Consider the following 27,221-nt stretch of genomic DNA (forward strand, 5'->3'; position numbering starts at 1 on the left):
TTTATTTAGTTGCTTACCGGTGTTTAGTTGCTTACCATCGGTGTTTCTAACACACGTGGTGGCTTTTTTCGCCGAAAGTAATCAGAATGATCAAAATCTTATCAAACTGGTAAATTTCGCACAATGACCACTTAATGAACACGTAAGTTAACGTTAACTGGTGTGCCAGAGTTCTGCTGAGAAGAAACAAAAACTTACCGTGTCGAAGGCCATGCTGTGTAGTCGTTACTACGTGTTTCCTGCTTTTACCTGATTTTAGCTCTATTTTCATTTAAGTATATTATTTTTTTCTCATCTTAATTTATGTACAAAAATTGACACAATAATAAATAATTAATATTACTTGATTTAATCAATATTAACAATAACAAATACTAATGACTATTCCATGAAACACTTAAACACTATGTGATTTGCGTAAATAGGAGATGAGTGTAATTATAATTTTACCCACAAGGTGGCGCAGGAAGATCACAGAAGTATGTGACGTTCATGAACGTTTTTGCAAAGGCCTCATTGGAAAGAACACTGATGACTAGTACCTTTTTGGTCAAGTGTCCTAAATAGAATATAAATATAAAATAAAAAATATATAAATATAGAATAGTTCTAAAGTCAACACCTTACAAATGTAGCCCTTTTAAAGTCATTATAAACAATCTGAAGGACAACATATCAAGCAATAACCATTTCACTTCAATACTCTGGATTCTTTATTCAGTTTATAGATGTATTTCCATTTGTAGTTTAGAGAATGAGAAGCATTAGTTTATTTACAATTATCTTTTTAAAAACTTCAGCTCTGTACAGATTTGAACCCTGATAAGGACCAATATTTTTCAGACCTAGTGCGGTGTTAAAAAGCAGAAAGCAAAGACCACATAAAAAGGAAGTCAAAAATAAAACATCAAATTATGAACATTTGATTAAAAAAAGAAGAGACAGACAGAGAGAGAGAGAAAACAATAATTTCTTCAGCCATTAGAGGGATTTGCTGCTGTTAAAGTACATGAAATTGTCAGCGTCTCACTGCTCCAAATGCTAATGTGCTAACTGTTTTTAGACTATCATACACTAGACACCAATATATATCAACAATCTATAGTTATGTTCTCTATAAGATTCATATTAAATATACTCTACACATATGTAACCTTCGAATACAATTCCCATTTGGAAAAATATTAAAAAGGAAGGAGGGGGGAAGAAAAAAATTACACAGATTTAGAAACGAAACAGCTCATGTTTCCTGTGTTGTGCAAACAAATTTTAGATCTAACAAGGAAGGGGAAATAGAAACCGAACCAAACTTCATTCCACAGATATCTTCTGGCTCCAAACGCAAGCATTAATTTACACCACTACACTTTGAAAATAAAGGGATAAATCTTATCACCCTTCCTGAAAGAGAGCAGCTCAGATCTATCTAAAGAGGGCAAACGCAACACTGGTTGACTGTCAAAACACAGTCGCAAATGTTACTGTTACTCGTTTACGTGTATTTTAGACTTTCCCACGAGTCAATCCCACCAACTTCTGGAAATCTACCTCCCTGCAAAGTCCCGACTGTGTTTGAAACACTTCCGGCGTACGGGAACTCGACAGAGCAGGACGCTGGAGCTCCAGGACCTCACCGGGACGTTTAAAACCCATGGAAACGTATAAGAAACATTTCTAAAACGTTCATCAGGCACATCAATACTTGTTCTCCTGCGCTGAAATCAGACTGCGTGTGGCGATTAGCATTTGACAGGAAACGGTCCGGGAGGGCGACTGTAGCGGAGATTAATCCCACCGGGGAAGCGTGTGCTCTTATTTCAGATGCCTTTTCACCTCCGCACCGGATCCGAGCCATCGCATCGATGAATGTGAAAAGTTCGTCAGACCCTGTGTAAATTAATTTTCCCCTTCACACATCTCCCTCCTGAGAGGAAGAATCAAGGGCCTCGGCTGAGGCGAACGAGTCTCTTTTTCCTCACTGAATCATTCATGTTACTATGTGCAATAAAAAACAGAGAAACGAGGGCCTCCTCCGTGTGCAAACTGGCAGAGGGGGAGGAGTGTGTGTGTGTGAGTGTGTGTTTGAATGAGTTCATAAATGCGCGTGAAGGTGTTAGAAAGGGCGGAAATGTGTGTGTGTGTGTGTGTGTGTGTGTGAAGGAGGGATGCATTCTATTATCTGATTTTTTGACATCTTTTGGCTTAAATACGGACTGTGCGAAGCCGAAATCTTCTCGGGTGATTTTTTTTTTTCCTTTCCAGGAGAAGTGAAGCTCTTGTTCTGGTCAGGTGCTCGTGGGAGTCGGGTGTGATTAATTGTGTTTAAGCAGCATGGACGAAGGGTGACAGGACACACTCGTTCTGAGGGATGATGGGATGTATTTACAGGATCACACAACAGTTGCTCTCTCCAGTCTTTTCCCGGTTCCTCTGACCTGTAGCAAACACACAAGACTTTAATACTATTGCACAAAAACAAACAGTGGTTCTGTTCCAAAACCATTTTAAGGCATCACAGAAATTGTGCTCTTAAAGAGGTAGGCAACATAATTATGTTTCTTTCTAAGGTGCATATTTCATTCTGTATGCATTTAAGCAAATCTCATTAGATATAAAACAGCATTGTAAAGGGCTCTTTTAGAAAACAATTATGTACTGTAATTTTATGCTTGCTACAGAACTGACACAGAAGAAGTATGTAAAACACATATGATGGCCTATTTCAGTGACTTAAAAGGCAGCATAGAAGCTCACAGAGCCATGGTCTTCGGTACTGATAAGAGAGCAAGTCCTAGCAATGATTCTGTCAAAGCGCAAAGTGCTTCAGCATACATAAATAATGATATAAAAACATTTTATTTGAAATAGAAACTCAAACAGAACTCAGAATATTATCTTATACACAAAACGATAAAAAAATATGATTTATATATATATATATATATATATATATATAAAGCCCCCAGACTGTATTGTAATTATAATTTAATTAAATTTTTTTGCACACTGAAATATTATTATTTTAAGTTTATACATAGATAATACTTAAATAAAATCAAACTTAAATATATATATATATATATATATATATATATATATATATATATATATATATATATATATATATATATATATAATAGTTAATTTAATAGTTAAATTAATAGTCTTCTTCTTCTTCTTCTTCCGCTTATCCGGGGCCGGGTCATTCTAAGCAGGACGCCCAGACTCCCCTCTCCCAACACTTCCTCCAGCTCTTCCGGGGAACACCGAGGCGCTCCCAGGCCAGCCGAGAGACATAGTCCCTCCAGCGTGTCCTAGGTCTTCCCGGGCCTCCCGGTGGGACATGCCCGAACACCTCCCTTGGGAGGCGCCCTGGAGGCATCCGGAACAGATGCCCGAGCCACCTCAGCTGGCCTCTCTCGATGTGGAGGAGCAGCGGGTCTACTCCGAGCTCCTCCCGAGTGACTGAACTCTCACCCTATCTCTAAGGGAGCGCCCAGCCACCCCACGGAGGAAACTCATTTCGCCGCTTGTATCCGAGATCTCATCCTTTCGGTCATGACCCAAAGCTCATGACCATAGGTGAGAGTAGGAACGAAGATCGACGGTAATCGAGAGCCGCCTTGCGCTCAGCTCCTTCTTCACCATGACAGACCAGTACAGCGACCGCATTACTGCAGAAGCTGCACCGATCCGCCTGTCGATCTCTCGCTCCATCCTTCCTCACTCGTGAACAAGACCCCAAGATACTTAAACTCCTCCACCTGGGGCAGGAGCTCCCCACCAACCTGAAGGGGGCAAGCCACCTTGTCCGACTGAGGACCATGGCCTCAGACTTGAGGTGCTGATTCTCATCCCAGCCGCTTCACACTCAGCTGCAAACCGCCCCAGCGCACACTGTAGGTCTTGGCCAGATGTAGCCAACAGAACAACATCATCAGCAAAAAGCAGAGAAGCTATTCTGTGGTCACCAAACCAGACCCTCCGGCCCCGGCTGCGCCTAGAAATCCTGTCCATAAAAATAATGAACAGGACCGGTGACAAAGGGCAGCCCTGTCGGAGTCCAACATGCACTGGGAACAAGTCTGACTTAATGCTGGCAATGCGAACCAAGCTCCTGCTCTGATCATACAGGGATTGGACAGCCCTTAGCAAAGGGCCCCTTACTCCCATATTCCCAGAGCACCCCCACAGGACACCACGAGGAACCCGGTCGAATGCCTTCTCCAAATCCACAAAACACATGTGGACTGGTTGGGCAAACTCCCAGGAACCCTCCAGCATCCTGAAGAGGGTATAGAGCTGGTCCAGTGTTCCACGCCCAGGACGAAACCCGCATTGTTCCTCTTGAAGCTGAGGTTCAACTATCGGACGGATTCTCCTCTCCAGTACCCTGGCATAGACTTTCCCAGGAGGCTGAGAAGTGTGATCCCCATAGTTGGAGCACACCCTCCGGTCCCCTTCTTAAAAAGAGGAACCACCACCCCGGTCTGCCAGTCCAGAGGCACTTTCCCCGCCCACGCGATGCTGCAGAGGCGTGTCAGCCAAGACAGCCCTACAACATCCAGAGACCTGAGGTACTCCGGGCGGATCTCGCCCACCCCTGGTGCCTTGCCACCGAGGAGCTTCTCAACAACCTCAGTGACCTCAGCCAGGGTGATGGTCGAGTCCCCCGGGTCCCCATGCCTCTGCTCCTCAGTGGAAGACGTGTTGGCGGGATTGAGGAGGTCCTCAAAGTATTCCTTCCACCGCCCGACAATATCCCCAGTCGAGGTTAGCAGGTTCCCACCAGCACTGTATACGGTGTTGGCAGGGCACTGCTTCCTTTTCTGAGGCGCCGGACGGTTTGCCAGAACCTCTCTTTGAGGCCGTCCCGATAGTCATTTTCCATGGCCTCCCCGAACTCCTCCCAGACCCGAGTTTTTGCCTGCACAACCACCCGGCAGCGGTCCGCTTGCCCATCGGGTACCTGTCAGCTGCCTCAGGAGTCCCATGAGCCAACCAGGCCCGATAGGACTCCTTCTTCAGCTTGACGGCATCCCTTACTCCGATGTCCACCATCGGGTTCGGGGCTGCCGCCACGACATGCACCGAGACTTTACGGCCACAGCTCGGACGGCTGCGCCGCCGACCAAAGAGGTAGAGAACATAGTCCACTCGACTCAATGTCTCCAGCCTCCTCGAAATCCGGTCGCTCTGCCGGAGGCGGAGTTGAAGATCTTCCTGACAGGGTCTCTGCCAACGCTTCCCAACAGACCCTCACAGTGCGTTTAGGTCTGCCAAGTCTGTCCGGCCTCCTCCCGCCAACGAATCCAACTCACCACCAGGTGGTGATCAGTTGACAGCTCCGCCTCTCTCTCACCCGAGTGTCAAGACATGCGGCCGGAGATCAGATGATACAACCACAAAGTCGATCATCGACCTCCGCCTAGGGTGTCCTGATGCCACGCGATGTACTGGTGGACACCCTTATGCTTGAACATGGTGTTCTAAGACTAGCACAGAATTCCAACAACAGAACACCACTCAGGTTTAGATCGGGGGTCGCTTCTCCCAATCACGCCTCCAGGTGTCACTAGCATCACCAACGTGAGCGCTGAAGTCCCCAGCAGGACGATAGAGTCCCCGGTTGGAGCACTTTCCAGCACCCCTCCCAGGGACTCCAAGAAGGCCGGTACTCTACACTGCCATTCGGCCCGTAGGCACAAAATGACAGTGAGAGTCCTCCCCAACCCGAGTCGCAGGGAGGCGACCCTCCCGCCCACCGGGTTAAACTCCAACACATGGCGGCTAAGCTGGGGAGCTATGAGCAAGCCCACACCAGCCTGCCGCCTCTCACTGTGGGCAACACCAGAGTAGTGAAGAGTCCAGCCCCTTTCGAGGAGATGGGTTCCAGAGCCCAAGCAGTGCGTGGAGGTGAGCCCGACTATCTCTAGCCGGTATCTCTCGACCTCCCGCAACAACTCAGGCTCTTCCCCCAGAGAGTGACGCCCATGTCCCTAGAACTAGGTTCTGAGTCCAGGGGTTGGGTTGTCGAGGTCCCCGCCTCTCGACTGCCACCCAAACCACAAGGCACCGCCCCTTACGGTCCCTCCTGCAGGTGGTGGGCCCACGGGAGGATGGCCCCACGTCGCTGTTTAGCCTGGCTGAGCCCGGCCGGGTCCCGTGGGGCAAGACCCGCCACCAGGCGCTCGCATGCCTAATAGTCAATTATTTAAATAACAGGAATTTTTAACAGAATTAACCAGAAAATTATTAGAAACGATTACCTAGTAACTACCTAGTAACTATTCTGTCCTTCATATCCAAAATTAAAAACTAAAAATAGACATTATACATACTATACATGAAACCAAAAATAAATTTTCATGAAAATGTTCAGTTTAGCATTAGTATAAAAATGTTGCAACCTTATAACCTTTTATAGTTTAGCAAGTATTAAATATATCTTTTCGCCCCAAGAAATTTATATTTTGGTCAAATGCTACTTTAAAAATTCTGAAAGCTGAAATATTGCTGGAGGGTGAGAATGATCCACATATAAACTGAACATTTTTGAACAAAGTGAAGGCTGCAGTCAGACAGGAGCGTGTGAAACAGTGAAGGAGGAGGTACAGAAAGAGAGAGGGGCAGAATGGTTACCTTGGGAATTTGGCTCGGGCAGCGTCTCTCTGGCAACTAAATGCATCACTGTGGTTTTTCCGAGAGGCAGTTTTAAAGCTGCAAGACATAAGAAAAAAAGAGCATTGGACCGAATTGAGAGACTAATGCAGCTGTACATCTATGACACCAAAGTCACTTTCAAAGGGATGAAATCATAGGACAGAGGACCAGAATAACATTTAAACATTAGGCCTGTGTCTTTTTGAGAGCCGTCACCGACTTCTGCCGCCTTCTGCCCCACAGACGCACTCGGTCTTCATGCCTTGGTGCTCTTGAATCAAGTAGGTGTCAGCGTGCATTATCAAAGTGACACTTTTTTGGCAAAACCTGCCTGGGTTCCATCATGTCATCAGGCGAACAGTTCAGGAATTGGAGCTGGTTGTGAGGTTTCACTCGCTCACAGTTATTGAGCCATGGGAAAATTTAGCCCCACTAAATTTCATGTTTTCAAAGATCACATATAAAAGGCTCTGTCAAATTCATAGAGAATCTAGGACTTAAGATTTATTTGTGTAATAAGACAAATAGATAGATAGATAGAGATAGATAGATAGATAGATAGATAGATAGATAGATAGATAGATAGATAGATAGATAGATAGATAGATAGATAGATACTCGTATACTTTCTTATACACGCGTTCGTTCACAAACCCACTCTATCTTTAATTGTTGCTTGAGGGATGGCAAAACAAATAAAAAAGTGCTTCCTGTTCACGCCCAAAGAATTTCCTCTCCTCCCTGTTTTCTGTCCCTGATGACAGGTCTGCCGGCCAGTGCTTTCCTACATTCATAGACTGCTTGCTGACACATTCTGGGAATATATTTTCAGTCAGTCAAGTCTATTCACAACTTTTAGGTGTACTGGGACTGGGAGCTGAATTTTTGGGTGTCCTTATAATCAGCTGAACAATGATAGAACTGAACCGCACTGCACCCTGGCCCGAAATAAACTAAGACAAAGCCTAAATAAATATCTGTGCCGTTATGAGTCCACTGGGACACGGCTGATTTACCTGGCAGGAAAAAAAGCTAAGCAACGTTCTATCTCAGACCATGATCCTGGACTGAGAGGAATGATTTAGTGAAAAATGAAAAGAAGCGAAGCATGTGCGGTGTGATTTGAACAATGGTAATAAGGAGTGTGGGAAGGCGGCTCACCTCCTAGCGTCACATTGCCGTGTAGGAATCGGCCCTGATAGATGAGGCGCAGGATGTTCGGACTGCTCACTTGTTCCTCTTCCCAGTCTGATAAAGACAGAATAAAATAGAAAAATGTATGTTTACACATTTTGTGATAACATTGTCATCACAAAATGAAAAACACAAAGAAACAATTCCATAAAAATTGTAATAAAGAGACCTAAAAAAACAGAAGATAGTCATTCGAGTTAGAAATGACATGAGGGTGAGGAAATATTTTTCTTTTGGGGTGAACTGTCCCTAGAAACATACTTTTCCACCAGTCTGCACTTTTCCATGTTACTGCTTCCCATGTTTTTCACTCTTTTCTCTCTTCATTCATTTATTCATAAGACCCACCCATCTCTTTCTCGCTCTTGACTCAATCAGTCACAAGACTCAAGTGAAGGTCATTCTGTGTCCTCATGAGGTCAAGCTCCACTGTGCTCGTCTGGTATGAATAAAACTCTGATTCAATCCCGGACCACCCCGATGGAGTTGACGAACTGTACAACAAAGAAGGCCTTTCTTTTTCATCTATATTTTCTTTGACATAATTCAACTCTGATGACTTTCATAAGAGCTATTCAAAGCAAGAAATTTAAATCAAATTAAAAATTCTACTTAAATAAACCCTGAATTTCTTCAGAGGACAAATAAGGACAAAAGACAGCAATAAAAAAAAACAAAAAAAAAAAGTAATTTGTTTTGCTTGTGTCCAAATCCTGAAATGACATCAAAATTTCAGATTTCAAAAAGAAAGAAAGAAAGAAAGAAAGAAAGAAAGAAAGAAAGAAAAAAAGAAAAAAAGAAAACATTTATTCATTAATGATGCAAAAAAGCCATTCTAATCATTTTTTAAATAATAACCTAATAATAAATAATAATATCTCTTTTTTTATATCACGATTTTAAAAAAATAAAATTTTAATTAATCTATAAAATCTGAAAAATCAGCACTTTGTAGTGTATAATATATATATATATATCTCAAAACAACAAGGTATTACCATCACTGCACCGTGGTATGTTTGAGAGGTCAATTAAATGGAAAAATGCTAAACTTGAGCTTGTGGCTGCATACCTAAAAGCACTTGCCGTTTCAGATGGGCTGCCAAAGCACAGTGCAGAAACAGATGAAAGAGGAGTCTGTACATTATCTGCTCTTCCCTTAAAATGTACAATAACCTACAGATTCAGCTAGAACTGTATTTGTGGAATATTTGAACCGCATTTCACAGACCTCAGTCTCATGCGGAGAGACGACCAGACAGATGTATAAACAGACAAACTCAGGCGCTCTGTTTTTACCCTTCAGTACTGTCATTGACTTTAGGTCAGCGTACAGTGAGTGAATCTAGCTCTGCGCAGGATTACCACTCGGTCAGACTCAGATTTGTCTGCAGCGCAGATTATCTGAACACAGAAAAAGGTTGTAAAGAGGAATCTACTCAATGCTAGGAAACAATAGCCTGAAAATCCTCCACACGAGCCAATGGTTTCAGTCTATTGATGGGACGCATTCAAAAAAATGTGTTAGGTGTGAATCATCACGCACCCATTGGCCAGTTGTCATACACGTGCTTGGCGATGTCGGCCGCTGAGTCGTTTGGCGAGAACAGGAACTCTTTTGTTTTTCCACTCACCAAGATGAGCCTCAGGTTGATCTGAAACACAAACAATAGAGCCATTAGAAGCTCGGTCAGAATCCACCCCACACTTCCTCAACATCGACACGAGACAACACTCGCAGCCTGTTTTAAACTTTAGTGAGACATATTTGCGAGATTCAGACCAAAATAGAGCCTGAATTGAATAATAATTTGTTAAAACAATGTGAAATTGCTGTTATACTACTGGAAAGCTGTGCAGACATATAAGAGAAAGATCTGGGCTTTTTTACAGAATTTGATACAGCTTTGCAATCTTCATGATGAAGTCTTAACCACCGTTAAGAATGTAGATTTAACAACTTATTGTGTTTAAATGAATTCCAGTAATCAAAATAAATGCAAAAGAAAACCGTAGCTTACATTGAGAATTAAATAAAAATAAAAATAGCCTAAAAATAATAAAACAAACATAATGTAAAATCATGTTGAAAAAAAAATCCTATTTAACAGCACAGATTTGACAAAAGTAATACTATTGTGATTTTTTTACATACCAATAATAATCATGAGTCAAGTTTCAAATCAAATTTGCACCCATAATACAATTACATAAGGAAATTATTTTTAATAACGTGACCTTCCAGCAGTTATTTTAAAGGAGAACGATTTGTTATTAAAAACAAGTTGCTATTTTTCTAAAATAAATAAATAATGTTATATAACATTAACATGATCCTGTTTATAATTAAAAATATATATCTATATTGTATGGATATATACATTTCTGCAACACAGAAGTATGTTGGTAAAAAATAAACTTAATTAACATGGTGTAAGTTAGTCTAAAATAAAAAGTTTTGATGGTAGTGATGGAATCACTCTAAGCATAGCTGAGCCAAATTCATCTCGACCCTCGAAAAAATGCTTTCATACATTTTTCATGTCCTTGCAGTGTCCTTCCTTCGACGTCATTCGATCAGCAACATTACGCCGTTTGTACAAGTACAAGCGATATAAATTGCAAAACGTCCATTATCATATTCATTCACATCGCAGTGTTGCCCATTTAAAATCAAAAGGGTAGGAGGACTCAAGCTGAGAGACAGGGCCCGCGGCAATGCATGTCCAATGCACGTGTGTTACTAGAGTCTCTGACATCAGAGGATCCAGCATTAAGCTCCTCCCTCTATACGCACGCACACACTGCCAGCTGCAGTGATGTAACAGAGTGAAAACCGCCAGATGGAAACAAAGATCCTCCTAAGCACTTTATAGAATCAGATTAGAGCCAGAAGCAAGCCTGCTCGCTCAAACCCCTCATCCAGAGATCACAACACACACACAATCTTAAGACTCCATCTAAGCACAGAGTATCAGTCAACAAACAGCCGCACACAAGCATGCACTTGCCCAAATAACGGTTGGATGAACACGCAGACATACACATGCAAATCTAATTTAGGCTCGGATTAGTATGTGGCTATTTTATGAAGCCGCCGCACAGGAAGGAAATACCAGAGAAAATCTACTTATCACAGTATTTCTGAGCACATTTTTGCCAATTCCTCCTTTTCCAGAGTTTGAACAGACACGGGCTCTTTTATATACTCCGAAAATAATATATTCAGAAAACGGACAACGAATGCAAAGTGTAACAGAAAAACTATTTCCTCAAATTAGTTTGGGCCTGTAAGATTGCTTATAAAGAAATTAATCGTTTTTATTAGGACTATGATATTATAAGACTGGAATATGTTGCAATACATTATTATATATTGACAGTTATATTAAATTCCATGATATTTCACATTATAATTAATTTTATCATTTGTATATGCAGCCTTTCACATTATTGGCATTGATTAACAGACCAAAATTTGTTAATTCATCAACTGCTGAAACGTTTTAAATATTATTAACATATTTCACAGACATACTATATTAAATAAGTGGTTGATTAATTGCAGCAAATTTGCAATATATTTGTAGGCCGCATGATGAAGAAAATGCAGACAGAATTGCAGAATCCAGTCATTTACTGAATAACATGGAATGTTACAGAAATTGACAAATTTTGGATGGATACAATGAGAAATATTACTTAATATAATGATAATACTAGTATTAATTATACAATCATTATCAAAACATTATTTTAAAAGGTATATACTAGACAAATTATTTGCCAGAATTTATTTAGCATAAATATAACATATACTTTTATAGAAAACCTTTAATAAACAGCTATTTAATATTGTAAGTTTCATGATTTCAATTAATTTGGCAATAATGCAATTTTATTCGACCTTTAAAACAAACTCAAGATAAATAAAAATAAAAAAAATCCAGAATCCAGAAAAAAGGAATTTGAAACAAAACTGAATTTGGGAAAAATAAAACCGATTTCATATGGCCCTATATATGCTAATTATTTCAATTCTATTATATAATACTAATAGCTAATTAAATTAGAGATAACTAAATGAAAACCTTTGCATTTCAAAACTGTTGTGAGCATTGTGACAAAAAAAATGTCTGACTTTGCATATTTATTAATTAAAAACATAAGCTCTGAACCAGCTGTACTTTTCAGATGACACTGCCAAGCCAATTCTCTGGACACGATCCAATACAACCCTGAATTATTTTTTCCAGTTTTTTTTCTTTTCTTTTTTTTGTTAAAATACATTGCATGTTAAAATAAATTGGATTGTCTTTTCATATCTCCCTATCCATGGTTACGGTTAGGTTTACTCAAATGCCTGTGTGTCATTCTCTTGCACAGACTCCTTGAACGAGCTGGCAATCAGCAGCTAGCGGTTCATCAAAAACATCAGGATGGCAGTTCTAACGCAACGGAACACCTCCTAGTTTCCATAGAGATGGTAACCGTGGCAGCGGCTCCTCTGTGAGAGCGCTGACCTGAATCACCTGCAGGCAGAGCCTTTCTTCATCTGTCTCTTCCTCTCTCCCCACAGCTCATCTTTCATTATGTCACTCCATCTTTGTGTAACAACGGCATATCATCTTCACCCGGTGAATGCCTAGCAGACGCTGATTTATACGATATTTCCAGACGCGCACATAAAGAGGAGGAAAAGCTCTAACAGCAGAAATATGTGTTATGCTGGGAAACATTCCATCTCCTCGGTGAGCAGACGAAATCTCACTGTGACGTAATACGGTATGCAGAGATGCCTCAGAGGAACTTCGACAACAACAACCTCAGCACAAAACATCCGCTGGGGAATGATTTCATAGGCGAGGGTGACGTTGGCGCTGGTTATACCCAGTGGCAGGTGCTTCCCTTTCTGCAGTTGCTGTGCCAAACATTATTACACCATCTTTGCTACTGCATCCCTACAAAACATTTTTTTTTCACCAATCCCAGCCAAGGAATCCCGGATCCCCACAACCAACCCTTCAGGGGGGCCGTTTGATGTAATCACCCCCAGTGCTCTCCTGTACACACAAGCGCTTTCCTAAGGACACAGACAACTCGTGAGCGATGGGATCTCCAGTGTTATGGAAAGATTTGCTTATGTGAAGACTGGATTCACGGAAACACATAAAGCACAACAAAGGCTCTGCCATGTAGAAATGTGACTAAAAATATCATAATCATACTTGCATAATTTTTTTAGTGTTTAAGGCACTGACAATGAAAAAATCATGACTTTATATAATACAATATTCATATAATATGAATTTTAAACAATTAAATGAAAGAAATACAAACAAACTAGCACTTATCATATACTCTCTCTATATATAAAATAAAATTGTGTGCAGGAATTAAAATAAATATGTATAAATTAGTGGCAACTTATTACTGCAATTTACAGAAAATCACTTTAAATAAAATATAGAAAAACACAGATTTAAAAAAAAGACCTCAAGCATTTGAAATTAGCATGAAATAACATTTTAATAGGCTAATTTCACTTTAATGGCAATAAATAGACTCTCTCTCTCTCTCTCTCTCTCTCTCTATATATATATATAACTAAATGCTGCCGTTTTATTAGTATATTACTAGTACACATTCATACTACACTCATGGACTGTAGTATGAATTGTGTACTGAACTGTACTGAATTGTGACACCTGTATTGTGATACGCACTGTAAGGTGTTTGTTGATGGCAAATAACACCTGCAGTAGTCTTTCCATGGCTGACTAGTCACCCAGAGCAGGTGTTTTAAGGTTTGCATCAGTTAAAGACAGACCATGAAATACTAGAGATTTTTTTCAGACTATTGCAGTTTTGGGGTATCACAAGTTAATCAGGACATTCTCTGCTTGAGAAAGATAAACAATCCGGTCCTTCTGCCAAGAAACAATGAAGCAAGAGAGAAAGAGAGAGAAAGAGAGAGAGAGAGAGAGAGAGAGAGAGAAAGTGATGCTGACAGTAATGAGTGTATCAGACAGGACGTCTGAACTAAAAGCAGCCACAACAAATGCTGACCACAGTGGATGTGACACGTCGACCGGCTTTTGCCCATCTCAGAATAGAGGTCTGCCAGATTGTTCTGGGAATGACATTTATGCAATAGGGGACAGACACACACTCACAGCACTTACGCAACAGCACATCAATGAAAACAATATTAGATACGACGCCTCCAGCAGGGATTTGTCTGTTTTGGATGGAGAGGAAATTAGTGAGTTCTATGGTAGGATTGGCTATGTCTCCATAAGCTGGTTAAAGAACACTGACATGATGTTCTAAAACAAAAAGAAAGTCACCTAAAACACGACCGAATGATTGCAAACACACAAGCCTAAGGCACGCTTGATTCCGAGTTCAACATTAGACTCGGTCTTATCAACAAACCCAGGACTTATTCTAGTATTATCTAGTATTCTTTACTCTTTACACTACAAATTTGCTCAAGCCACTGAATTTCTTTAAAATTGTTATACTGTAAAATTAGCGTTTAATGTAAAGATAATAAAGTAAAAGAAAACAAAAGTAAACTGTACAGTACATTTGACATTAGCCTAATGCAGAATTGCTTACAGTTACAGAATTACTGTGTATATCTAGTATATATAGTCACAAATACAGTATATCATTTAAATATAGTTACATGCATTTGCATGTATATATTTACATTTTTATGTATATTACAAATAAATATACTTAATATATAAACATATTTTTCTTAAACATACATGTATAAATATATAGACATGTAATACATATATACATGTATGTGTGTGCATTCATATAAATATACACAGCACACACATATTGTGTAAACAAAAACTTTTTCCGGATTTAATCAATCACGATTAATCATTCGACAGCACTAATATATTATAGATATATAAAGAGAAAGAACATAATAATTGGTTTTTTTCATTTTTCATGTTTCATTAAACCTAAAACAGAAAAAAATGATTTTTTGAAAAAGGATATGACAAAGTGTTCATTCCTTAGGTGTAAATTTTGAAACTGAAAAAATAGCCAGGAATTATGCAGCTATAATTTTACTTAATGATACATTTATTCATAACACTTTTTTGTAAACATCTTTCTAAATCAGCTACACATAGATTACTGTACCAAAGTGGCATATTTAAATGAGTTTTCAATGCATCACAGAAAACCAGTGTTTATGTTTGCAAGTCCAAAAAAAATGTGTGAATGTGCACAATGTCAGAACATCCTAATTGCTGAGATCTGACAGGTGACGGATAAAAATATTTTTCTTTATTCAAAGTGTCACTCTAACAAACCAACCAATCATATGAATATCGTGACATTTAGAAAAGGGCTCTGAATAAAAAAATGTAATCTTGGCAGATCTTCGAAAAAACTAATTTAAGCATGGCGTAATGGATCAGAACAACTGATAAATGAAGAATCCACACAGAACTGAAAATATAACCACACTGCTCAACAAAAGATGATTATTTTCTCTTTCTGTGTCCTGAAAATCCATTTCATTCAGGCGCAAAACTCATTCATTCTACTCGATGGATTCAGAGTCTGCTTCTGTGTGTGAATTCACCCTCAGTCATAAACAGAGGAGACAGAAAAAGGAAGCCATCCATCTTCCTCCTGACAGCACAGTGTTGGTTCAAACGGTGTCATCTCTGTCTCTGTCTCTAAGAGTCTGTGATGTAGTTGAGACAGAGGTGAGTTTGAGGACTGTGATCACACTCACTCATCTCTCCTTCATCAGTCAGGACGTGAGCGGGATTTCACCCGCATATCTTCAAGAAGTGTGAAGCCTGATCTTTTTAGAGGATCTCATTCCAGAAATGGAAGTGTTGTTTTTTTCCCTCCGTTTGAAACTGGGGTATACCGCACCAACTGACTAAAATGGATGCTTTAAACCTAGGGCTGGGCGATAATTCATGAACAATTATCATTACGTAATTTTCCTTGATAGAACGAGATAAAGACTTTGATAAATGTTCGATGTGTTTGTAAGCCTAAAGCCCAACGAAACATTTCAATCGCCAAATACGGACCGTTTAAAGGGCGTATAATGCCAATTCATTATTACATCCAACAAAAAAAACCTCAAACGCTTAGGAGACATGCTTGTCTCTGCGTCTCGGACTGATGAAGGCTCACTCAGGGGGGTCTGAGATAAGACACCAGTCCAGTCTAGGGAGATTACAAAAAAACAACTGGGTGGATTTTTATCATCACAGGGTGGCTGTATACACACTGCCAACATGCATTTCAGCTCAAACGACTTATAAAAGTGCATCTAGCATTATATGACTTCTTTAAAGCCAAACCAAAGAAACAACAAGACACTCAGAAGTCTTTTCAATGTAAACATTGCCATCATTTACTACATGTAATTACCAAATTATTTACTGTAATAACACTCACTGCATCATGGTGTTGTGACAGAAATGTGGGATATTCAGATTGTATTTTATTAAAGAATTAGGGGTATATAATTATACTTGTGATTAAGCTATGTGTGCATTTATACTGAAAGGGTTTAGACTAACATTACTTTTTTATATTTAAAAACTATTTAAATCCTAAATTTTAAATCCTAAAAAATGTGGCATGGTTTCCACAAAAGTAAAAGTAAAATATTATTATTGATAATAATAACAAATATTTCTTGAGCACCAAATGAATTTTTGACATGCCACTAAAAGGTGTTGAAAACTTAAATTGAAAACATATATTATTTTAAACTGTGATAATATTTCACAATAAGTACTGCATCTTAGTGAGTATAAGAGACTTTCAAAAATGTTTGAATATTACATTTTAAATAAAAGTGTAGGTCTTTCCACTTCTGAAACAAGCAAAATCTTTACTATTCAAAATTTAATCTATTCAAAATGAAATGAAGTCCAGCCCTATCGAATATCATGCTTGACTTAGAAATATGTCTCACTGTAGACATTAATGGGATTCTGAATTTCATTTCTGAATGCTGTAAATGAGAAAGTCTATCCATAAAATTATTTTGATTTGAAAATATCTGAGTGTTACTTATGAGCCATTTTTAAAACGTTTCAAACATTTTTTAAATATATATATATATATATTTGTTTCTAAGAGGACAAATACAGGAAAACAAAGCATCGATTTCAGGTTCCGTCAGGCAAGGTACAGCCTGTACAATCCAGTTTTTTTATTTCTCAACATGAGACAGAACAGGTTGGTCCACTTTGCAATAGCGGCCCGATCCTTTCTTTGGTGAGAAAGTTAAAACCGCTGAATACGGTAAACCACCCATTGTTTGCGTGGGGGATTTGCATAGATATTCAACATTACAGGTCACCTTGACCTCTTTCTAAACTGAAGATAAAATGGTCTGGCCTGTTTGCATTAGCAGGGTTTAAAGCAATGAACATTTCCAAAATGACAGTTTGAAATGCATGGGAATGGAAGGATAAATGTCTCACTTCAGCCAGAGCAAAAAGCACCATCACAATCGGCATGTTTTTAATAGCTAGCTCATTCAGCCGCTAGTCTCTGGGCAGAGCTGCTAAATGAATAGATCCCAGTCCACAACATGATTTCTGTTTTATATAAAAGTGCCTTCAAGATATTGGGCAGATTGTTTCAGTAGCAAAAATCTGAGACCCGGTCATTCATTATTATGTGATATCTTTCAGATGTGTGTCAGAACCCTTAAATTTTCATTATGAAGAGCGCGGCGCAGGAGAAAGCGATAACAGCATTAAATGACATGAGATCTGAGAATTAGATGGCACATTTAGACACGGGAAATTAAACTGCGAGAGGGGCTGTAGAGGAATTGTAAAGCTCACTGTCTATTTCCAAGACCTCTGCGGATCCCACGATTTTATGCAGGAATCTGAGACTCGCAGTCATGGGCATGCGCACACACAAATCTTCCATGTACGAGCAACACAAAAATGTGGCTGGATGTTCTCTGCATGAGTTGATGTGCGGTAGGTTGAACATAAAGTGATTGATTTTGCTTTCAGCTGCATTTGCCTCGTCATGCTCACAACAAAGTGAGGAATGGGGGAAAAGAGCATGTGAAGTATTTGCCAGAACTTGCAAAACATGGATAAACATACATAACTGGATGGATGGATAAATATTGGTAAATATAGATAATACTATATGTGTTTGTACTGTATTTATATATACATAATAAATATACACAAATGCAAAAAAAGTTATTTTATTCATCGCGATTTGTGTTTAACAGCACTAATGTTTATATACATATATATATTTAGATGGATTGTAAACAAGAAGTTTATTGGCAGAAAAGTGAGGATGAGGTGGGACAGATTTATTTGATTTTTGACAAATATTTTCTTTGCATTAGAATAACATGCAATGTTAAATTGTTCAGCTTTATCATGTATTAAATAGATAATATATTTATTCCTTTAAGAAAATAAAGGGTGATGTCATGTTGACTTTAAAATGTGATATTTTTAATAAGAGATATGAGATATTTTTAATAAAGGATTGCTCTTTCTGCTAAAGGCTATTGTGGCTTTACTTTCTCTTAATGTTTATAATGCTTTATTGAACACAATGTTCCTTAATAATCATCAGCCATTTGTCTGAGCAGACAAGCATGAAAGCTCTGCATGACTGTCATTTATTCAAAACGTCCTATAAAACACAGATGCCAAAAACTTTTCCACACTTCCTTGATAGATTTTTTCCATGATAGACCAGTCTCAATAACCATGGTAAGAGTGATCATTTTGCAGTCATTTCCTCAAGATGTCTAGAACGTCCTTTACTCTCATTATCTCACTCTTGGTCTTCTCCCCCGACTCACTTGAGCGCATCGCAAGGTGGCCATTAGCCCCAGAAAGCTAGTTTTAGCTTCCGTACTTAATCACAACCACAGCACCCCTGCAGCTGCAGTCTCAGCCTGTCTGGATGCCCTATCAGCAGTCCTGAAGGACAATCACTCACACAGACATACTCACATGTGCTCATCCGGCCTGAACGATGAATCTCACCGGATGGGAAAACAAGGGCTTAGGTGATAATATCACTGAAATCAATACAAGACTGTGTGATGACGTGCCAATTACAATGGTAATAAATGCTGAGCCTGTGAATGATTTATCTTTGTACAAACTTTCCTGCTCTTGAAGCTAATTACACACCTTCAATAAACACATTAGCAATGTGCTATTAGTGGGGTTAAATAAACACAAACCTAGAACTCTGACCTTTCTAGTACTGAAACAAGATTCCTTTCAATTGCTTAAAGGATAATGTCACTTGTCTTGAAAGTCAAAATGCTAGATGATCTCTGTAAGTTAGACACCGAGAACGCAGCTTGGTCAGAAAATATGACGAGATTTCTGCTTGGGCTATCCTACACACTGTATATATTGAGTATTCATATATGTATATGTGCGTGTGTGTGTATATATATATGAATTTGCAAAAACTATTCCTAAATCTAATAGAAAACATATGCATATGTGTTTAAATTCAAATCAATTCATACACATTATTAACATACGCATGCACCTCAAATCAAAAATATCTTAATGGAACATGATATTTACTTAATGTCCTAATGATTTTTAACATAAAAGATGAATTCATAATTTTGACTTATACAATGTATTTTTGACTATTGCTTGACTATTGGGGGGGCACACACAAGATAAAAAGAATAAAGACAGCATGAAAGAATAATATCTAATCTCCAGTAGCCAGATGAAGGGAAGGCAGGCAGCCTCCTGCCCTGCAGGCCCTGCCCACGTGCCTACTGCTGAAAAAGGGCAGACATCTGCAGAAAGAGAGAGAGTAGGGGGGAGGGGACCTTTTCACTTACCTTCCCATCAGAGAGACAGTCGGCTGATAGAAATGGCCTTTTGATAGTAGCTTACTGTATACAGCCATGTATTACAAACCTGCAAAACACCTTCCTCATTTCTTAGTACTATCATGAGCATTTTCAAACAGAATTATTACAGCACTGAAGACAAAGCCTCACGCACCAACTTCATCGTTTTTTTTTTTATCTTTTCTTTCAGGCGATCCCAGAGAAAAATTTTCATTAAAAGTCATAACTCTGGACTGTCCTAAGGCTTTTTCTTGTTATTCCTGTCAAACAGACTGCATAATGGTATTAAATAAGCACCAGTTCTAAGATACAGATAGCAAGTTATGTGGCAATACAAATGTATTTATGATATTTTTTCTCACATTATCCTGATATCTTATATTAATTTGTCTAGCCATATCATGTTCTACAGTTCTATGCACAGCAGAATATCTAAGGAGGAAAAATGCTAGCAACGAATCCTTTTAGAATCGTATCGTGAGAATCAGATTAAAACGTGAAGTGCCTAAAAATTCTACACCCTAATGATGATAATGATAAACCAAGTAATTTCTTAAAAAAGCACTCAGAATCCTCTTTGATGGACAAGCTCCATCCCTGTGACATATAAAGCCACAGTCTAATGGTATTTGTGTATTTATTATGACATCCAAGAAAATGGATTATTGAAAACTCAAATTGAAATTGTTTTTGTTCATTGGTTGTTGATTGAATGGAGGTGGATCAAAATGTGAACCTGGCTCGGTCATGTTAGGAGAAGTCATTATCAATGAGATGTCTGTTGTTCAGAGAAGACTGAGTTCACCCAAAAATTTTAATTACTCCATATTTACTCCATACTCTCCCAGAAGCCATCCTAGGTGCATATGACTTTCTTCTTTTGTTTTTGCTAAAATTAAATAAAACATACGTGTAGATGAATCACTAACAATAATATCATTTAGAAGATGGTGACTTTCAAAATTGAAGAAAACAAGTTGGCATATATTTGATTTCTGTGAATCAGTATAAACTGCCCTTTTTCGGCCATTAATTTCAAATCTCTGATTCAACAATCTTGTTTAATTGCTCAAAAATGCTGAACGCTCTGAAAAGGCCCCGATGATTAAATATCGGCATGCTTTTTAAATATGATTCACACCGATTTCCTCAGAAGCGACCGTTTTTAAAAACAAAAACAATCAGATCGCATTCTTAAGATCATCTTAAGATCAGAGAAAAAACATTTGGCTAGGGGAGAGAGGTAAAGTAAAGGCCTCTAGGAGAAGGGAAGTCTGGTCTGAGATTTCAATCTGTGACTTCACTGAACTACAAGAGAATGCTTGTGCAATGATGTCATAAAGACGAGCGAGAGCCACTGTTTACAGTGAAACAACCCTCTACAGTCAGTCTCTACCCAACTCACACAAAGCTCGAATAGAACCACCTCTGGAAACATGTAAAAACAGATATATGTTGACTCAAGTCCAGTAATGAATATGTAGAAACACCACAGAGAAGTTAAAACAACTTATAATAAGGCACTGAGAACTATTTACACGAACTGACGTTGAATCACTCTAACTTTCCATGACAGTGTGTATGTGTGTGTGTGTGTGTGTGTGTGTGTGTGTGTGCGCGAGCGGGCACCTCTCTCACAGAGCTGTTGTAAATTGTTCCTCACTCTACTGAAAGGATCCTTTATTGAGTGAGTCTGAGCTACTTCCTCCCCCTGCTACTCTCTCACTCCCTCTTTAGCCTTTAACCCTTACTGACCCATAAACACTCTCTAGAGTCATTCATTTTGTGCAAATCATACTCTTTATGTCATACTTTTATTTATTCACACAAACACATATAGATACAACAGATACTGAACTGTTTTTATGCTGACACTATACTTAATGCATGATATTCCATATAATTTTCATTTATTATGTTTTCTAGAATTTTACGATTATGTTTCTTGTAGTTTTCCAAATAAAAAAAAGACTCTAAAAACTGACACCTTATCAAACCGCTGAGTCTTTTTCTCATGCTGCTGATGCAGGTTCATTTGAGATTTAAACTGTGACACTTTTCCATCTATCACTTACTGTTACCTTCCCTGTGCTTAGTCGTTCTTTTCTTTGGCCACCTGAGTTCAAACAGTGGTTGTTCATAGCATGCAGGTTGTCATTTGCAATGTTTAAATACTGTGTTGTGTTTCATTACTTTTGGTTACAACTTTTCCAAAGTTTCTTACACACACAAACACTTACTGTTACCTTCCCTGTACCTTACTCCTGTCGTTCTCTTTTGCTTTGGCCACCTCTGAGTTCAAACAGTGGTTGTTCATAGCAGGTAGGCTGTTTGGGGTCAGAAGAGGGCCTGTCATTAAACAGATGTTATAATGACCTAATAAACCCTCAAAAGGTACTGATTTGTGTAGCCATGTCCTTCTCTTGTCTGGTTCCCTGGTGAGATTTATTGATGTGAACTTGGTTACATAATTTTGCAAAAGTTTGTTTAAATATATATATATATATATATATATATATATATATATATATATATATTTGTAACAAACTTTTATATATATATATATATACAGAATATATATATATATATATATATATATATATATATATATATATATATATATATATTTGTAACAAACTTTTATATATATATATATATATATATATAATATATATATATATATATATATATATATATATATATATATATATATATATATATATATATATATTCTGTGCTAAAAGCCACTTTTCACAATCATAACAATCCCAGTACACATAATAGAGCTATTCAACAGGGGTTTTTTTTACATCAAATATCCAAAAATGTCACATTACAGACATAAAATGGGTTTCAAATGCATTTTATGCAGGACACATCAAAACAAAATAACTACTCCTCATAACAACATTAGCCTAATTTCATTCAGAATGTCGGTTTATCAAGCACCTCGATTGCTTTTTACATAACAATTTAAAGATTTAAAAGTGCTGAGCAATGCTACTGAAGTGTGTGGAAAACAGCCACTAGGGAGGTCTCTCCTTGACATTCCTCCCATACTAATTCACCCCTACTCATAGAGGACACGATAGCATATGACACCACACAAAGTGACACGGTCCTGTCAGGGAGTATTGAGTTCTCCTTCACACCTCAGTCTCACAACTGATCAAAGCAAACTCTTTTAAAGGAGTATATCTGATGTGGCACCTATAGGCGAAAGGCTTCCGCATCATTTTGTTGCTTTGAAACGGTGAGAGCTCTCCACAAAAAAAGGCCATTCATTAAAATGCCCACCCACAAGATGTATGCACACACACACACACACACACACAAACACTCCCATTGTTTGACAACCCTACCCCCCAACTGAATGCCCCTCAGCTGGAGACCACACAATGATTCAAAGTTTCACCTCGTGGACATTTCATCCTAAAACTGAACATGCTGTTCCAGGAAACCAAAAATAGACACCTAAACCCAAAGTAAAAAAAAAAAATATCATGCAGCCTCTTCATTCATTTTAAATCTAGTAATGGATTTGAAAGCCAGCAAATCCATTTAATATTATTTCCTGGGTGTTTAAAGTTCTTCAAGCTGACCTTAACCTTCCAATGCAAGCTTAGATAATCAATACCTGACTTTGTGCTATAACATAACATGTTGTTCCCCGTTCTGTCCCTGTTTGAATAGTGTGAGAAAAACCTTTCTTCCTGTAAAGACGTCAAGAGATGCATCGTCATCATCAGGGGCGGCTCACGTTTCTAGCATCGAAATCAACAATACGTGGAGTTGCTCTTTTGATACCTACAGTTGCCAAGAAAGCCTTTCTGAAAGACGGGTTTACATTTAGGTGCTACTCAATGGCAGAAACAGAAGGACAGCTGAATGTGCACTGTAAAGGCCTATCACATCAGCCCTCAGCGTACATTACATCAAACAGAGTCCTTGCAATGTCAGAGCGTCTGCATATCTTGGGTTTGACAGCCAGATCAGCTGTTTGGCATATCCAAAGCATTCTTCACTAACACGCTGCGACACAATGCTACAGTCTGGCATCAGTAGAAAGAGTTCTTATTTGTGTCGATAGTAGTTTCAATATCTTAATACACAATCAGGGCTGTGGTTTACTGTTGATAAGCTGATTTCTCACCACTTCCTTCGATTTACACCACTGACCTTCTGGATACTGGCGAGTACTGGCAGTACTACCACCACCCACGGGGTTTAGAAGCCCCAATCTATTATAGCCTTACATCATAATGCAAAGCTTGAAATGTTATTCTAAAAGCGTGCAACGAGGATTAAAAAGAACTGTGACATCATCCCTCTGAACAGCAAGATTCTAATGTCGGAGTTACAGTTTAAGCAATCGTCTCGATTCACATTTCAAGACTATTTTAGTTTTGCAAGCAGGGCAGACTGTTTTCGAATCTCCCTGATCGTACTTCCTCTTTATCAGCCCGAACAGCACTGTGTAGGCCATCAGATAGGATATCTTTACACTACTGCCCTTCCTGATTGAGGTGGAATTTTGATGGGGTTATTGGCAGAAGAGCAAAAAGTGATCCAAGATATTTAATAACGCCATCCTTCTGGATTTTCTCAGGATGATCTATTCACTAAAGCAGCAAGATAATCAATTGACCTTCTTTAATCTTACAAACACTAACATATTTGTTATAACGCATTTGTTATGAAACTAACTAGTGTCTAATTTTACGTTACTAGTACTTGTTTTTAAGAGCTTTACTATTAAGAGACTAAACAATATAACTATTAATTCACTATTCAGATTTCAGTACTTTTCTTTGCTACTAGTCAGTAACTATTTTATTGATTCTAGAAATAAACAGCAATCTTTAATTGAATACTGTGGGGATCTGTGGTTCATTTATTAACTATTAACTACTTCAATTGTTGCTGGTAACTATACTACCTTGCTACCAACGAATAAGTATTGTTTTGTTTATTGCCACTACTCAAACTCTAACTAGTATCTAGAATATTGCACTGTTAGTAAAAAACGAATAGTTATCCGTCAGCCAGCCATTTTTTTTTTTTTTACTTTTTAGTAATAGCAAAAACTAGAAACATAGGTTAGATACTATTTTGTTTCAAAGAACATTACATTTTATCCTAACCTTTTGCTGAACGAGTAAATTCTTACCATGTCAACTGGGATGTTGCCCGTCATCTTTGATATATGTTCCGTCGGATCTTCGCTTTAGATTAAAAGTTGTTTTTCTTCCTTTAGTTGTCTTAGAAAACAAAGTTTTGACAGCAGGTGATTTGTGGTAAAGCAGTTGCTCATACAGAGATCAGTCGTCTGGTTATTCCTGAAGATTCGCTTGTAGAGGTAGTTAAGCGCAGGCAGGAATAGGTTGTTCTTCTTCAGACAGGCTTCTGACTTCTTGCTTTTTCGTGAAATAAACTTCAAAACGGGGAAAATAATAATTTGTGGAATTTATATTTATGTGGGAGGACCCCCTCCCATCCTGAAATAAAAAAGGATATATATTAGGAAAAATGTGCCTACGCCATAGGAAAACAAAATAATGCTACAATTCAGCCCTTGGTATTTGTAAATATACCGAGAAACGAGTTCCTCGCGAGTCCGCAATAAAAAATAGACCGTCGCCTGGTCGAAAAAAATGCTGTAATTCGACTGTTTTTCAGTATTATATCCGTCTTCGTCTGCGCTCGCTTTCTGCTGTCATCCTGCCTCAAAAAAACATGGCGGCAGTTGACGGGGAGAAAGACTGAACGTGGGGAAACCGGAGCTGGTGAGGCAGATAAAAACGGCGCGATGTCGATCGGTATGTGTGTGTGTGTGTGCGCGCGCGGATGAATACGCCCCCCAGCAGTTAAAGGAAGAGGCGGGGAGAGAGAGAGAGAGAGAGAGAGAGAGAGAGAGAGAGAGAGAGAGAGAGACGAGCCCACAAATCCATTCTCGCCCGTATAAACGAATTAGTAGAATCTGGGAACTTTTATCGAAATGCTTTATGCCTATTATTTTTTGAAATTACATAATGCTAAACATAATCCTAAACCCAATGTTGTTTAGTGTTCAGTTTTATTATTAAGTTATGTAGCACATAGGCTAGTTCTCACCAATAGTTTACCTGTTTGTACTAAGACCGTAGGGACCACAAGTAAAATCATGGACAGCTCTTCATTTGTTGAATCAATGCAACTGTGGTTTATAGCCTGCTTGAAAGAAAAGCCTAATATGGTTTGCTGGTTTAAGCTGGTCTAAGCTTGTCTCCAAGCTGTTACTCAGCTGGTTTAGCAGGCTGGTACCCTATCCTAACCAGCTGAAAAGCTCTCAAAATCCTTATAAAACCAGCTGACAGACCAGCAAACCATTATTAGATGGTTTAAGCTATCTGTTTTATAGCAGTTTGTTCATGAATCTGCTATGAATGGCCTTGTACAACTGTATTGTTCCTAATGAATAAATAACAACAAATATATAATGTATTCACTTAGTATTACTTGTTATTATATCATTGTTTTTATTATTATAGTTTCATTAATATCATAGGCAGAATATGTATTATTGGTTATACCTAGCGATATTATTGGGATATTGTTGAATTATATATTTTATAATAAATCTTCCTGTGGAGAAAAGCTAAATAAAGCACAAAAAAATTATCTTAAATTTTTTTCATTAAATTTAAAATTTATGTCATAAGCACATTTTCATGAAAACTATTAGAAATGATACAAAACAGGTATAAAAACCAATATCAGATATTTTGTTTGTCTCATCTTCACAATATTCTAATGTAATTTGACAGGCACTTTTGTATCAGCTTATAGCCGTTTCATGAATAAATTTACATAGAAAGTTAAAGGCTGTGTGTGCACGTCTGCATGTGTGGCCCTGTCTTGAAAGCATGAGGTCTATATCTGCGCTGTTGACTCTACTTCTATTGTACTCTATTGAGAGGAATTCATTCTGACGTGGGGTGTCAGACCTACAGATACTCAAGAGGATTAACTCTTTAATCTGTCACTGATTCTTCTGCGCTGCCTCCAAAAACGCTTTTGTTCTCCTGTGTGCCATTTCAGTCTCCCGTCAGAACAAAAAACAGCCACAAATGCCATCAAAACCACACGCCTGTGAATAAATACTCATACGCAGGGGTTTTAAACTGGTGTGTGTGTGGAGTTGTCTGGTAGACCGAGACCATAATCTGTTTACGACTATGTTGATGTTCAGACAAACATGTAACTACTTCCTTTGTTTGATTACGAATGTTAATCTCTGTAATAGTGTGTTTACACGGGAGTCATTGAGTACAAACTGACACACAAACACACGGACACACAACACACACACACACACACACACACAAGGAAATCAATTACTGTGGATTATGTGTGTCAAAGTCCAAGGATTGAATGACATAGGAAGCCTTCTCCATTGCAGACATAAGAGAGAATAGGTAGA

General features: G+C 38.5%; 1 protein-coding gene across 1 annotated transcript; it reads right to left on the reverse strand.

The window, feature by feature from the left end:
* Positions 1 to 689: 689 nt before the first annotated feature.
* ubl3a (ubiquitin-like 3a) lies at positions 690 to 25,594 on the reverse strand. Its single transcript, XM_043229297.1, has 6 exons — positions 25,354 to 25,594; positions 24,930 to 25,257; positions 9,404 to 9,512; positions 7,825 to 7,911; positions 6,643 to 6,720; positions 690 to 2,435 (listed from the first exon to the last, which is right to left on the reverse strand). The coding sequence occupies exons 2-6, from the start codon at positions 24,954 to 24,956 to the stop codon at positions 2,383 to 2,385; spliced, it is 354 nt and encodes a 117-aa protein (XP_043085232.1). The 5' UTR covers positions 24,957 to 25,257; positions 25,354 to 25,594; the 3' UTR covers positions 690 to 2,382.
* Between the last annotated feature and the right edge of the window lie 1,627 nt (positions 25,595 to 27,221).

The sequence above is a fragment of the Puntigrus tetrazona genome, unplaced genomic scaffold (assembly GCF_018831695.1).
Source record: "Puntigrus tetrazona isolate hp1 unplaced genomic scaffold, ASM1883169v1 S000000002, whole genome shotgun sequence".
Lineage (NCBI taxonomy): Eukaryota > Metazoa > Chordata > Actinopteri > Cypriniformes > Cyprinidae > Puntigrus > Puntigrus tetrazona.

What these genes read in the sequence shown, in the direction of transcription:
- ubl3a (XM_043229297.1), bottom strand. Translation starts at nt 24,956, where the DNA reads ATGACGGGCAACATCCCAGTTGACATG. An exon ending in GCAACATCCCAGTTGACATG is followed by an intron (nt 9,513 to 24,929) that starts GTAAGAATTTAC and finishes TTTGTGTTTCAG; the next exon opens with ATCAACCTGAGGCTCATCTT. An exon ending in GTATGACAACTGGCCAATGG is followed by an intron (nt 7,912 to 9,403) that starts GTGCGTGATGAT and finishes TGTCTTTATCAG; the next exon opens with ACTGGGAAGAGGAACAAGTG.